This window comes from Astatotilapia calliptera, chromosome 4 (assembly GCF_964374335.1).
Source record: "Astatotilapia calliptera chromosome 4, fAstCal68.1, whole genome shotgun sequence".
In the NCBI taxonomy this organism is placed as follows: Eukaryota; Metazoa; Chordata; class Actinopteri; order Cichliformes; family Cichlidae; genus Astatotilapia; species Astatotilapia calliptera.
Genome location: NC_137425.1, coordinates 34348748 through 34363346, shown reverse-complemented (window position 1 = coordinate 34363346; position 14599 = coordinate 34348748). Strand labels below are relative to the sequence as shown.

The window sequence follows — 14599 nt, the reverse complement described above, 5'->3', positions numbered from 1 at the left end:
GTGTGTTGTTATTAGGATGGTATTGATGATGATGATGATGATGATGATGATAGGGTGGGTGGGGTCGCTAGGACCCCCTCGGGGCATATATGTGTTATGATGATGATGATGATGATGATGATGATGATGATGATAGGGTGGGGGTCGCTAGGACCCCCTCGGGGCATATATGTGTTATTATGATGATGATGATGATGATGATGATGATGGGGTGGGGGGGGTCGCTAGGACCCCCTCGGGGCATATGTGTGTTATGGTGATTAGGGTGGGGGTCGCTAGGACCCCCTCGGGGCATATGTGTGTTATGGTGATGATGATGATGATGATGATGATGATGATGATGATGATGATGATAGGGTCGGGGGGGGGGTCGCTAGGACCACCGTTGGGGCGCTCGTGTTATCACGGCGTCGGTGGCGTCTGGGGAGCGGCGGCGCGGGAAGAAGCGGCGCAGTTGGGACAGTACGTGACGGCGCAGTTGGTGCACACGTGCACTCGGCACTCGCGGCACAGGATCTTGGTCTTGACGTCTTTGCTCCTGGGACACACGCGGCACCTTCGCCTCTTGACCGGAGAGGAGTCGCGTGGCGTAGCGTTGTTAGAGGCTGCCTCGGCGGTAGCGCCTCGGGCCGCGACTCTGCCTCCTCCTCCTCCTCCTCCTTCTCCTCCTCCTCCTCCTCGCGCTAAAGCCCTGGCTTCGAGCATGGGGCGCGCGAGCGCTTTGCCCAGTCGCTCGAGGAAGAGCCGTCGTCTGTTGAGCTTGCCCGGCATCCAGTCGGGGTGAATTTCCCTCCACAGCACGAATGCGTTGTAGGCCGCCACGTCGACCATGTTGTGGAAAAGGGCCACGGGCCACCTGCGGGTCTTTCTCCTGCAGCTGTACGTGCTCACAACCTTGTCCAGGTTGTCGACGCCTCCCTTGGTGCGGTTGTAATGCAGCACCAAGGGCGGTTTTGAGCCGCTTCTGTCGCTGCTTCTGTTGCCGCCGCCGCTTCTGTTGCCGCCGCCGCTGCTGCTGCTGCTGCTGATGTTGTTGCTGTCGCCGATGCGGCGGCTAGGCCGGGGCTCGGGGCCGGAGCGATGGTGGTAACGAGGAGCTGTGGTGAGGAGCAGCACGTTCTTGTTCTTCTTGGCCACGTGTCGGGCCCTCGTCCTCCTCCTCCTCCTCGTCCCGCGGAGCCGCCGAGTACCACGGATTCGACGGAGCCCACGGCCCTGCCCTTGACGCAGCGCAGCTCTCTGGGGATCTCGGGTCTGTTCGATCGCAGAGTGCCCAGCACGGTGTGGCCTCTCTCGCGATAGAGCCTGTCGGCGAGCTCGCGCGAGGCGAAAAAGTTGTCGCACGTGACGTTGCGTCCTGGCGTCAATCCCTCGGTGAGGTCCACGACCACTCGAGTGGCCAGATGCTTTTCGGGAGGGCCGCGCTTGTCGGGCTTGCCGGTGTAGACTTGCATCTTCCACGCGTAGCTGGAACGCGCGTCGCACTCCACCCATATCTTGATCCCGTACCTGGCCGGCTTGCTGGGCATGTACTGTCTGAACGGACACCGTCCTGATGGAGAGAGAGAGAGAGAGAGAGAGAGAGAGAGAGAGAGAGAGAGATGTGGGAAAGTGTGGGGGAGATTGGGGCAGAAACGCAAGGAGAAGAGACGTGAGTTTGACAGAGAACGCGCTTGCTTGCTTGCAAGCGTGGAAGACATGAGTCATGCGAAAGCACAAACGCGGAACCCGACACGAGCATACAACAAAGCGAACTAGCCTGTTTTCGCCATTCCCGTTCTCCTATTCCTCCTCTTTTACCCCAGTCACACACACACACACACACACACACACACACACACACACACACACGCACACACACACACACACGCACGCACGCGCACGCACACACACGCACACACACACACACATGCACCACGTACGTACCTCTGAACGGCACCAGTCTCTCGTCGACGGTGACCTCCGGTCCCGGGCGGTACATGGCGGGCAACCTCGCGCACCACTCATCCCACACGGCTCTGATGGGGGCCAGTTTGTCGTAGCTATCGCCCTCGCCTCCCTCGCCCTCGCCTCGCCCGGGCCTTCTGGTATCCCTGTCGTCGAAGCGCAGCGCGCTCGAGTAGGCTCGAAAGGTTTTGAGCGGCATCGTGGCTCTGAACACGGACCTGCCACTCTCGGCGTCCCACAGGCTCTCGCAGGCCTCTCCCCGGGACCTGTACACGCCGGCGAGCACGAGCAGCCCCACGTAGGCTCGGAACTCGACGCGGCCCATGTGCTTCCATCCGTCGATGGCGGGCCTGCGCCTGTCCGCTTCCAGGTTGGTCATGGCGATCACCGAGTCCTCTATCTCCGGCGGGAAGTAGGCCATGAACGCCACGGCCTCTTCGGTGGGGCCTCGTCCCGGCGGGTCGGGGTCGTCGTTGTCGTCTTCTTCTAATTCTTCTTCTTCTTCTAATTCTTCTTCTTCTTCTTCATAGTCTTTGTCTTCATCGTCATCGTTATAATCATCGGCGAGGACATCTTCTTCTTCTTTTTCTTCATCATCATCATCATCATCATCATCATCGGCGAGGACGTCTTCTTCTTCTTCTTCTTCTTCTTCTTCTTCTTCTTCTTCTTCTTCTTCTGCATAGTCTTTGTCTTCTTCGTCATCGTCGTGGTCGTAATCGTCGGCTACATCTGCGTCACGAGTTTCGCCGACAGCGCCGCGTCCGCGATCGCGCCCAGGATCATGAACGCCACCTGCAGCGCGGCCGGCGTCGTCCTCTTGCCAAATCTCCCAAGTCCCCCGCCCCGGGTCGGCGCCTGCTTCTTCTTCCTCTCCCTCTTGGCGGTTCGACTCGCCTTCCTGGCAGAGTTGAGACGCCATTTCGTAACCGCGATCCTCTTCCCCGAAATACCTATCCACCCCATCTTTTTCGTGCTCGTGATCCACCGAGTGGCGCACCTCCTCGTCGTCTGCGAGAGTTCGGGCCGTCGGGTCGTCGTCGTCCCCCTCGACCTCTTGCTCCTCTTCCTCGCTCTCGTCCTCCTCCAAGTTCTCCTGTAGCTGCTGCCGCTGCTGCCGCTGCTGCTGCTGCTGCTGCAGACGCCGCCGCCGCCGCTGCTGCTCTTGGTCTTCCTCGATAGCGAAACGTGGCCGGTCGCAACGACAACGGAGCCACCGGAGCCGACCACGCAGCGTACGCCAAATGCGATGGCAACGGCGACGGTGATGGTGAGTGGGAGGAGGAGGAGGAGGACGATGACACCGCCGGCGATTGCGATCCGCCTGTACCGACCTTAGTGCTCTTTGGCTCCCACGGTCTAGTGCGTGACATTGTCTTCTTCGTCTTCTTCTTTCTCGTTGGGGCCGTTGTTGCCGTCGTTGTCGTCGTTGTAGCCCGGACATCGCCTCTGTAACCCGTAACCCCGACGCGCTTAGTACCCGCCATCCGCGCTCTTATCATCTCTCCGCGCGACGCGCTGTGCTTTCGCCGGGGTGTTTCTCGGCCACCTTTTACAAGACTCTATCGTCCGCGCTTGCACGTGTGCTCTCTGTCAAACTCACGTCTCTCTCTCTCTCTCTCTCTCTCTCTCTCTCATCCCGTCCCATCCCCTCGGGGGGGGGGGATCTCGCGACCCCTCCCTCCCTTCCTCCCGACCTCTCTCCCTCCCTCCGCGGGGGACCCGCATCCCCCGGTCCCGCCCTCCCATCCCGTCCCATCCCCTCCCATCCCGTCCCATCCCCTCGGGGGGATCTCGCGACCCCGACCTCCTCCCTCCCTCCATCCCTCCACCATCCCTACATCCCTCCCTCCCATCCCTCCCTCCCATCCCATCCCGTCCCATCCCGTCCCATCCCCTCGGGGGGGGGGGGGGGGGGATCTCGCGACCCCATCCTCCCTCCCTCCCTCCCTACATCCCGTCCCATCCCCTCGGGGGATCCGCATCCCCCGGCCCCGCCCTCATCCCATCCCATCCCCTGGGGGCGGGGGGGATCTCGCGGCCCCGACCTCCTCCCTCCATCCATCCCTCCCTCCATCCATCCCTCCCTCCGCGGGGCACCCGCATCCCCCGACCCCGCAGCTCTCCCCCCTGGCGGGTGCATCAGGGTTAACAGCGGCCTCCGCTGGCCGCGCGCCATAGAGCCTGCGCGAAAACGCACTTATTTCAGCTAGGAGGATCGCGGTCGCAGACGGAAAGGCGGGGCTCGCGGGGGATACCTGGGGATACCTGGGGATACCTGGGCTATCTGGACCACGGACACCCATTTTGTACTCTGCTTGGCGCTAGTGGGATTCGATCGGGGTTACTAGCATGTCAATCGCACTGATGTTGTGTGTTGTGTGCGACCATTTCTGTGCATTTCTCGATGCGGCGCTCGGTCGACAGAGACACTAACTTGTGTGACAGACAAAAAACAAACACATGGTAGAACAATATCTTTGCATCCACTGCTCTTTATTCCTCGTCATCATCACATTACATTCTATTGGAAAGTAGCAAATGGTACGAGACAGATAACGACACAGACAACGGTGCACTCTCGATTGACATAAGACATTACTCGACCTGTCCCGTTCCACCGCCTTGGCGAAGTGCTTTGTTGGGGATAGCTGAGATTGTTCATTGATCGTGATGGTGGTTACTTGGTTGCGGTGGATCGAAAATCCATTCGTAGTGCTGGAATACGAGTCTCGCCGTGTTTGTTCTGCGCTGTGCCGTTTCGTGGGCCACGTCGGGAGCGTAGCGGGCGCTGTTTGCAGCATTACAAGCGGTACATGTGCACGTCTTGTCGAACGGAGCCACGGCTTGAACCGCTGCATTTCTTTTGTATCTGTCCCAGTACTTCTCGGGTGAGCCCTGCACTGGTTCGGGGCGCTCTGTTGTTCCCGGTGTCGATTGCACCTCCTGTACATGCTCTTCGAGCGTACCGTGGTCTGCTTGGGAGAGGCGAATCCTATTCTTCTTCTTCTTGTCGTTGCGATCGAACGACTCCATCGTGAGGCACGTATGTCGTCGTGCGGAACGGGGAAAGGGGCTAGTAGTCAGACTTTGACTGTTAGCAGAGCCACTCTGTGCAGCGTTATGGCATAATAATTTAAGGGAGAATAAAAAGTCGACACACATATCTCATTCCTGACGGAGGACTCTACCACTACACTTCTCCAGTCCATTCACAGAGTCGTTGCATGGTAAGACCTGGATAGATAGTGGGCGGAGCCTTTTACCGTCATTTTATTACGATGCAAAGTACAAACACCTGTGGACACACAATCCAACATTGACGCTTGGTCTTCATTGTGTCAGTACATGAGTTTTCCTCTAAGGTCGTTCTCTTTCACTAAACGACATCGAGCGGTTGAGCGTTCTTTGACCACGATTACTTTCGGATAGGTGGCCCTGATGGCTGTAGAACCAGTGCTTAGACGCGACAACTTAGGAACGGGCTGGATCGCTTACTACGTACACCAGGTTCGCCATTGTCGATACCATTACCGTTGTCAATAGTACTAGAAAAGCTTTGTACCGCAGCCGTACTCTACACGACACACGGTGCCAGTACAACAGCACGCATAGCACATATACACAGGTCGGTGGCTGCCTGGGTTATTCTCCGCTGTTTCACCCCTACTGAGAATGGTGTATATAACCTGGACAGATCTACAACTGCCATCAGACGCTTTGAGACGAAGGGGTGACAGCGGCCGTGTGTAACGGAGACACAGATACTGTCATATCGCAGGTCTACAGCGTACGTTTGGTGCACCCAAGGACGGGGCTCCCGGACAGCGAGATACGCCGCGTGTGGTTCCTGTGCCACCCTTGGGCTGAAGACATCATGAAAACACACATGTTATCTGCTAACACGTTGGACAGGATCAAATGCCCGGAAGAGTTGGCTGCGATGGCACCCCGTCACATAGCCCTCATGGACCTGGAAGACATGAGCGACATGTGCTTAGACGGCTTTCACATGGTGGACTTTTGGTTTCATTGTAAACTCGAGTCGTTCATGGCCGGATGGGCTCGTTGGTACATGCACGTGGATCGGGTGACTGGTGTGGGATGGAGTATGACCCTGCTGCTAGATGGCGAGGGCAAAACGGTGGCGGACGCGGAGGTCCTCTCGAGGAAGCTATGGCTTGCTTACAAGACATATTTTGAATGGCAATGGGTTGTCAAGCAACCTGGGCGGCCGGGGGATACTCGTAAACCCGACATCATGTATGCGGAACAGCGCGGTATTTTGTATGTGATTCTTTACAGTGTGTACAATCATGCCGTTACAGTATATGATAGCAACTGTAGGCAAAAGAAAAGACACGGTCATCCTAAGCCAAAAACTGATGTCCTTCATCATAGGTGGCATGGCGTTGTAACAAAACATTACGGGAGACGTTGGGGATAACCGAATCGTCTGCCAGTAAAACATGTCCACCGTAGCAGATACAGCAGGTATGCATCCGCATATAGCAATCACTAGGCTTCTGCTTCTGCGGGACGCGCTCATTCCTCTATTGTGTACAATCTTCATATATCTGTTGACGTTCACGAAGACCAACAGGCACACCCCGTACTGGAAAAAGAGCTGTGGGCAAAAATGAAAACACAGTGAGTGTTACACATGTCCAAGTCACGGTGTCACGTCAAACGTACTGTAGCTGCGATTTTAGCACATACCGTGGTCAGGCCTTTGAAGACTTTACACATTGCGTATCCGAATATCCAGCGGCCGTGTAACACACTTTGGGTAAGCCACACAGGCAGAGTGAGCAGAGTGCATATGTCACAGATCCCCAGTTGGGTAAAATACACATCATTGTTAGCAGGCCTCGTCCTCCTTCCATTTCTCGAATGAAGTATCAGCAACATGTACGAGTTCGCAAACAAGCCCAGTAACATCACCACCCCATGGATAACAGGCACGTACACGGCACTGCTGTCTGCTGCGTTTCGGTCACACCTATGTGTACGGTTGAGCAGAGGCCTGATTGTCTCATTGTACCGCACGATGGTACGGTGTGAAATGTTAGCAATCAGCTCCATCTTGTCAAACTCAAGCCTACGGTGTAGCTGTATTTGTGCTCATGCGTGAAGTCCACTTAAACTGTGCCTCGGGGTGTCAAGCTCGCCGACCTGGCTACATTAGTCAGCCAACCTGGAACGAGTAGTCATCACAAGCTTTCTAAGGTTAAGCTTGGATCGCGAACATGAGCCTAGAGAAACTCGAAGCGTGCAGGCACGACATAGCCGAGTGCTACGAATCGTTATCCGACATAGTTGAGGACGCCTCGGAAGCGTTCCGAGGCTACCACTTGGAGTGCAAGTTACTCTCCACCCCGAACCTAGTGAGGAAAACCCGTATGATCATCGATCACTGTTTGGAGAACGAAGAGCGGGCCGCTAAGTTTCTTCGTATAGTGCAGACTAACAAGAAGGAGTTGTACGAGAGCATGGAAAAGCACGGGACAAAAGGTCCCCCAGGTACTATAACTCGTAAGATGACACGTTAAACGCTGACTTTTAAACGTTAAATGCTAAGTCGCCCTGTCTGTTGCTTTCCACTAGAGCGAACCAAAGCCACTCACACCTTAACGGAGGACGTGCAGTCAGCGCTTGGAAGCGGGCTCGACCAAGTATCGAAAGCCCTCGCCGACTACAGCTTCTTACCTAAAGTCACCGAGATCCTGCCAGCCGTGGACCACGTGTTCGCAAAACGCGTGATACTGACCGAAGAATACGAAGACTTTCACGTCGTGTTCCGCAAGGGCAATTCACGGCTGCTGGATATTCAGTTTACGTGCTACGAGTCGCAGACAGCTTATCAACATGATAGAGAATACATAATTGTTGCGTGTGAAAATGCAATGCTGGACATGATTCGCATGCTGCTCCATAATCCGGATATACCAGCGGTTACTAAACACAGCATTAGCCTTATACTGCTCTCACACAACATGCACATATACGGCCTGGATGACTGGGAGGCGCGCACGGTTTGCATGCGGATCGACTGACTGCTGAATAAGTACGGAAAACGTGACCGTGAAAGTGTGTGTGATGTTTGCTGTTATTAGCTGCCTTTGTAAAGCATTTCGAGTGTTGTACGTTGGAATTGATGGTTGTGAAATAAACAGAAATTACACACGCACACACACACAAGTCGATAGTCTCGGTTTATTCCCAATTTTATTAGCACACAGATACATACCACCCCCCCATGTACATAAACACACAAGTTTCATACGTAGCACAACGCAGCCACCCCAAAACTTACGCCGTTTCGGCAAAAGTCATAACACTGTTCTCGTCTACACGGAAACCATAAGCGTCGCTTCCTTTTGGATGCGTCAAGCTCCACAGGTCGTACACATATTTCATGGTTCTGAACGTCAGCGACGATCGCATCGGAGTCCAACTGGCTTGCATTTTGTCAGGGATCTTAGCCATGAAAGCCAATGTCTTATAAAGAACGTGGTACTGTTCCAAAGATGCGGCGCGATCTTTGTTATCCCACGCAGCCTTTAGATCGTCACACCAGCTCGCGAACCGATCGTTTGCACCAACCTTCAGAAGCCCCTTGGGTCCGAGTCCCCGGAACGTGCGGGTGTAATCCGTACCGAACAGGATAAGAAGGACGAGGAGTTTATGTTTTAGGCGCCGGTACTTCGCGACGTCTTGCTTGACGCGAACGTACAGATAAGAGCCCATTTTGGTCAGTCGCAGGTACCTGCCGTGACTGAAGCGAGGCACCTTGCCTTCCATGTACAGCTTGCTAAGTTTGTTCATGCGTTCGAGTAGTCGTTTTGAGCTCGCGACACACGCGTCGTTCTCCACAGTGAGCTCTCCCCCACATCGTTTATTATTCACAGCAGAGCCCTCAGAGGCCACGGTGTCGTGACATGCGGGTAACAACTGAAAAGTGTCAACGAATGCCAATTTTGATTTCAACCCCCGCAGACCCACCACGGCAAGGCGTGCTAGTATCTTGCGCGCAACTTCGGCTCTATCCGTTGCATTTAACTTGAACACTCTGGTGAGAAATTCGCCGTACACGGAGCCTCTTATTCCACTCAGATAGAAATACCTAGCTAATCGTTGTGGCAATGTGGAGTCTTGGTCTTTGTCTGCCACGAGACTTTCCCACTCTCCGTGCAGGAGCTCGAGCTCTTCCCCGAGGTGATCGTCGTCTTCCACAATGTCGTACAGCGTACGGAATCTGGGCTTGCGGGCTTCGAAGTCCACGTCAGTCGTCCGTAAACCGCCAACCCTGGGCGCCTCCGCGAGCAGGTCGCCAAACGCGGAGCTGTGCATCGGTCGATTGCTGTCGTAGCTCGTGTTGGCCAACCGCAGTGTGAGCCCTTCGCGCCCGCAAGCCGTGAGCACGGCTATCACGTCTGAGTCTGCCGTGCATACCAGAACAGTGCCCGGAAGAGCGTTGGCCAGTTCTACCATCAGAGTATCGGCTTCTGTGCTCGAGCTCTTCCGGCACGCGGCGTCCAGAAACACGAGGTGTCCCTCCAGAGGTCGATTCGCAAACGATGCCACGTACGCCCCGTGGACACCGGGAAGGTCTGGCTGCGGTTCCGATGCCATCGACTTCATCTTTCAGATGAAACACCACGTCTTTGTTGTTAGATTCACACAAGATGTCACGGGAACTCCAGTCCCGTCCGGTGACCAGAAACACTGCCTTTTTTGCCACGTTGGTGTCGCGTAGCAGTTTCAAGGTGAGATAGTCTATAGCGTCCGCGTTCCGTCTACAGAAATCCAGGTGGGGCGCAAGCGGGTAGCGGTCTCTGGTTTCTCTAACCGCCGGCTTTTGCGCTCCCCGTCCGTCCTTTACCAGAATCAGACACTCTGACGTCCATCTGTCTCGATTGTAATGTTCCGCCAGTGTTCTTGCCATGTTTTCGATGGACGCTAGCCGATCTCCTTCCACGTAGTCGCTAGCCTTGACCTTAAATCTCATTATCAAATGGTCGACTAACATCCAGTCGTATCGTTCCGTGGGTCGCTCTATCACATCGAACGGCGATAGATGGGGATTCGCGAGCATAACGTGCAGCGCCTGGTTCTTCAGTCCCATTGTCAGGCGTCCTATCAACTCGTCGGGGCCTGACTGGCGTTATTATAGCAGCTGCACTCACGCACACGGGCGCGCGCACACACACACACACACATTTCAGTGATCAGGCACGCGTTGTGTCGGCTGCTGCGGAGGCTGTTGGTCGGAGTGCACTTTGTCGCGTTTAAGTTTCTTCTTTTCTTCGTTGAAACATATGTTCCTGTGGCTTAGATCTCCGGGGTTGACTTGTGAGCAAAGGTCCTCTGTGTACATAGTATCGCTTCTGTTATATGACCTCATGTGCACACAAGTAGGAGCTAGACAGTTGAGAACCTGTGTGCAGAAACATGTCAGCCAAGGGAAATTACGCCTCATGCTTTTCGATACGGTGGGCTTGGTACAGCTCCGTATTCTAACCAAATTCGTCCCGGGTCTCACTATGACCAAGTGGGCGGCGGAGCGCTGAGCCGCGCTGGGGTAGGTGACGGAAAACATCACCCACGTCAGCCACAGCTGGGTGTTATAACGCCATAGCGTCGCTTTATCTAGAACGTCGCTATGCCTGGTCTTGAGCTCTAGCAACGCCACTGTGTTTGTGACCGTGTCGTACGCAACCATGTCGATTTCGGTGTAGAACCCCCAGTCTGGCTGTATGCCCTTACACCCGGCTACACAGCGGTTATTAGTGATGGGTCGTTCGCGAACGAAATGGCTCTTAGAGCCGGCTCTTTGACGTGAACGACGCGAGCCGGCTCCTTATCGCGAGCCGTCACGTGGGGTTTTTTTTTTTTTTCTTTCTCTCAGCCTCTCTCTCGCACTTTTTTTCCGCTTCACACTGCATGCGAGCCTTGTGCTTTACGCTGGGCAGAGGGGGGAGGGGCGGTAGTTACACTCAGTAGCACAGGAACAGAGCCAGAGAGAGAGAAAGAGAGGCAGGGACAACAACATTAGAAAGGTATAGTAATCATCCACAACTATTTTCGGTTGCAGATGATAAAGGATTGAGAAAGTTTATTCATGCAGGTCCATATGACAGAGAATATGCATGTTCTTTTAGTTTTCATATTATAATTTATATTTAATTGTGTTGTGGTTTGCAGTGTTTTGTGTTCTTTTCACTTTAAATTTGTGAAAGGAAAAAGCTGAAAATTTAAATAGTTAAAACTTGAAATGTGAATAGTTGATTTTTGTATTATATGATTTATTTATTACATTTTATGTGGAGTGAATAAATAAAAGTATATTTACGGTGGCCCCTAGAGACAAAGCACATACAAACTTCAAATCACGTACGAACTCTGAAGCATGTACAAACTCCAAAACACGTAAAAACACGTACAAACTCCAAAACACGTAAAAACTCCAAAACACGTAAAAACACGTACAAACTCCGAAGCACGTAAAAACTCAGAAGCATATAAAAACTCAGAAGCACATAAAAACTCAAAACACGTACAAAAGACAACAGAAGTGCTCCAGGATGCTGGGCACAGTGTTGAGCCTTTGTTATCTTGTGGCTACACAAGCCAGCAAGTACCAACAACCGAATTTGGTGTGTGGTAATAACAGGTAAATGAACTTTTTTTTAAATTATTTGAATATATATATGAGTGCCTGTGTATAAATACACAAACAATACACACATGCTTTCAATTGTGTGATTTAAGTGATCTAGTAGCTCTGCTTTGGAAGTTCAGTTCATGCTAGAAATGTGTTTTGGAGTTTATACGTGTTTTGTCTCTAGGGGCCACCGCATATATTTATATATAAACATATATAAATAAAACCACTTGTTTTTACGTTAGTAATTCCTTTTGTGCATAATTTTATATTATTGTTAATAATAAATTAATTAAAGCAACAAAACAACCTGAAGAGCCGGTTCGGAGCCGAAAGAGCCGGCTCTTTTTAGTGAGCCGAACCGAAAGAGCCGGATCTCTAAAAAGAGCCGGAAATCCCATCACTAGCGGTTATGGTACGTGTACCGCTTTTTTGCGCCCGAGCAGCGGTCGGGTGACGGTATGCCGGCCACTCGTAAGCCTCCGCAAATCGGACGCAGGTGCAAGGCCTCTAGTTGCGTGAGGATAAGTTGGGAAACTGGACCGACCTGGGGTTTGGTTTTTTTCCCGTTGAATACATCTTTGCAATCTGTGTCCACGGTCACTCCGATGTGCGTTGACATACGTGTTTTATCCCACACCCGTCTACACGCCGCTACGCTAGGGACTTTGCTATACGTAAATATCCGCAGCACACCAGCCTGAAACTCTGAAGCCTTGCACTCGGAGACGTTCAGTTGTTTGACGTAGTCGACGACCCAGTCCAATTTACTTTCGGGGTTGCTGTGTCGGTCTTGCAGCGCTCGTGTGAACACGTCCATGTTTATCAGGTTATGGTTTCCTCGTCTTCTCTGCTGAGCCATAGAGTCCAGCGTTCTCGTTATGCCTTGCACTTTGTACCACCGATGGTCATTCGTCGACTTCGCGTGCAGGCAGCCTGACACGGTCTTGAATTCGATCGTCGCGTTTCCTAACATTGTGGCGCAGAGCAAAAAAAAAAAAAAACAGCGGTCAGTTCGGCAAAGCGTTGCGTATCGGCCGACATGGTGTACTAATAGTCAGTAGATACAAAAACCGTTCGCCAGACACGTTACACGCAACGACGATGAACCGCAAGAGAATGCCCGTGTTAAAGTCGCTCGTGTCGAACGGCAAAGACATGTTCGCGGCAAAACTCGCGCCCGTGTCGGGCGCCGCAGCCTCGTCCATGGCGAGATTCACAGGCCGCCTCGGAAGCTCGATTGCTGTCATGTCATCTCTCATCGTGGGTTTCCTGACACTACCAAATAACATCATGTATTTCCTCGACCATAAGCATTCGTCCAAGCTGACGTACGACTATGACGACAGTAACCAAGAGCACAGATACGCTTACATTCACGCTGGGATTGCTCTGGTCGTTCTAGGGTGCCTTGCCATGGTGGTGAGCATAGTGCTAAGTTACTTCGCCGCAAACAGCAAACGGAAAGTCGACGCTTCGGCCGCCACTTCTACCAACCCTGTCACACGGAGCACCATGACTGTGTACGAGTGCTTGGCGATGATGAACGTGGAACTGTTTATGGCCGTGATCGCCGGGTGCATGGAGTTGCTATATCGTCCCCTCACCAGTAACGAGCATAGGTCGCATAACGTCGAATGTGCTATTGCGGTGTTCAACATCATCATATACGCGATGTACGTGGTCACCATGATACTTACGGCGTCCGTACTGCGAGGGAAACACGAAAAAGAACACAGTGACTCTGACCCCTCGGATATGACGGACGTTGTGACCAACATGGCAGTGCCGCGGGAATATGTCACCAGAAGTCCAATCCTGTACAATTCACCAACTGGTTATATGATATAGTGCTCTTCTGTTGTTGTTGTAGTGTGCAATAAAACAGTAATAAAGATTCACGCCTGTGTAGGGTACCAAAGTCTCTTTTTATTGTTGTTGGTTTACATGTGGAGTGGTCGTACAGGACAAGGTGTCCGTTACACTTTATCTTTTAACTACCAGCAGACATGCATCACACAGTGGCGAGCGATAGAGCATGTGGAAACAATGTTTCTTCAAGAGAGGATACATGCAGCATCCAAGGACAGAGCACCTAGATGGTGGACATAACATGGGGAAAACACCACGTATTAGATACACACGTGCACCGAGCGTATCTCGGTGCAAAGCGCGTGTCTTACCCAGAAAATGGCAGAAGTCTAAAAGTTAACAGTGCCGGGAGTCTGTGTCACACATTGTCATGATGATTATCAGTGGTGATGAGAGTTAGGCAAAAAGGATACAAGAGACAGCTACGTTTGTGATTCTCGAGTCCCAGGGAGGGGTTTCGTACATTACAACGCGCACATAGTTGCACAGAAATCAAAAGAGCCCTCTCTACAGACTCCGTGCATATACGGACTTGGCATGGATTGGTACGACGGGGTGCATTTGAAAGACAGGGCTTTTACGGCGCACGAAAGGGACTCACTCGAACGGCATGCTCATGTGTCGAGTGTAAAAACTAAAAATGGAGAGATGAGAGTAAAAGGAACCGTTGTCAAGAGGCCAATGGACTTGAAGTTAACACATTATCATCACACGAATGCCTTGGTGGCTTTACTCTCCTGCCACACGGACCAGAGTTGTGAGTCTATCATTTGTTACCCCGGACGAGAAATACGGAGCGGTAACCCAAAATAAATGACACGGAAGACCACACGTGTACCAACTGTACCTCCATTGTCATTCCTGTCAGATACACGCAGAGGGAACTGCTGATGTAAAGAACAACGACTTGCCGTTGCGAGAAGACAAGACTAAGAACTTCTTTGAACAATTCTTTGACTTTTTGCGCCGCTGAATAGTAGTAATAATGAGATGAATCTTAATGTCCTTTTCTTTTGTCTGTGTTAGATAAAATTCACACATATTGCTTGATGTTGTTGTTGATGTTGATGTTGCACTGCTATGCCTGAGTTCCAGTGTCTGTGACATTTTCAC

At 52.5% G+C, this 14599-nt stretch overlaps 1 protein-coding gene across 1 annotated transcript; it reads right to left on the bottom strand.

Moving 5' to 3' along the window:
- Positions 1-402: 402 nt before the first annotated feature.
- LOC145428489 (uncharacterized) lies at positions 403-3391 on the bottom strand. The gene is made up of 4 exons (XM_080300701.1): positions 1927-3391; positions 1178-1552; positions 1067-1139; positions 403-973 (listed from the first exon to the last, which is right to left on the bottom strand). The coding sequence occupies exons 1-4, from the start codon at positions 3389-3391 to the stop codon at positions 403-405; spliced, it is 2484 nt and encodes an 827-aa protein (XP_080156827.1).
- Positions 3392-14599: the final 11208 nt, after the last annotated feature.

What these genes read in the sequence shown, in the direction of transcription:
- LOC145428489 (XM_080300701.1), bottom strand. Translation starts at nt 3,391, where the DNA reads ATGTCCGGGCTACAACGACGACAACGACGGCAACAACGGCCCCAACGA. An exon ending in GAGACTGGTGCCGTTCAGAG is followed by an intron (nt 1,553 to 1,926) that starts GTACGTACGTGG and finishes TCTCTCCATCAG; the next exon opens with GACGGTGTCCGTTCAGACAG. An exon ending in ATCCGTGGTACTCGGCGGCT is followed by an intron (nt 1,140 to 1,177) that starts CCGCGGGACGAG and finishes CGAGGGCCCGAC; the next exon opens with ACGTGGCCAAGAAGAACAAG.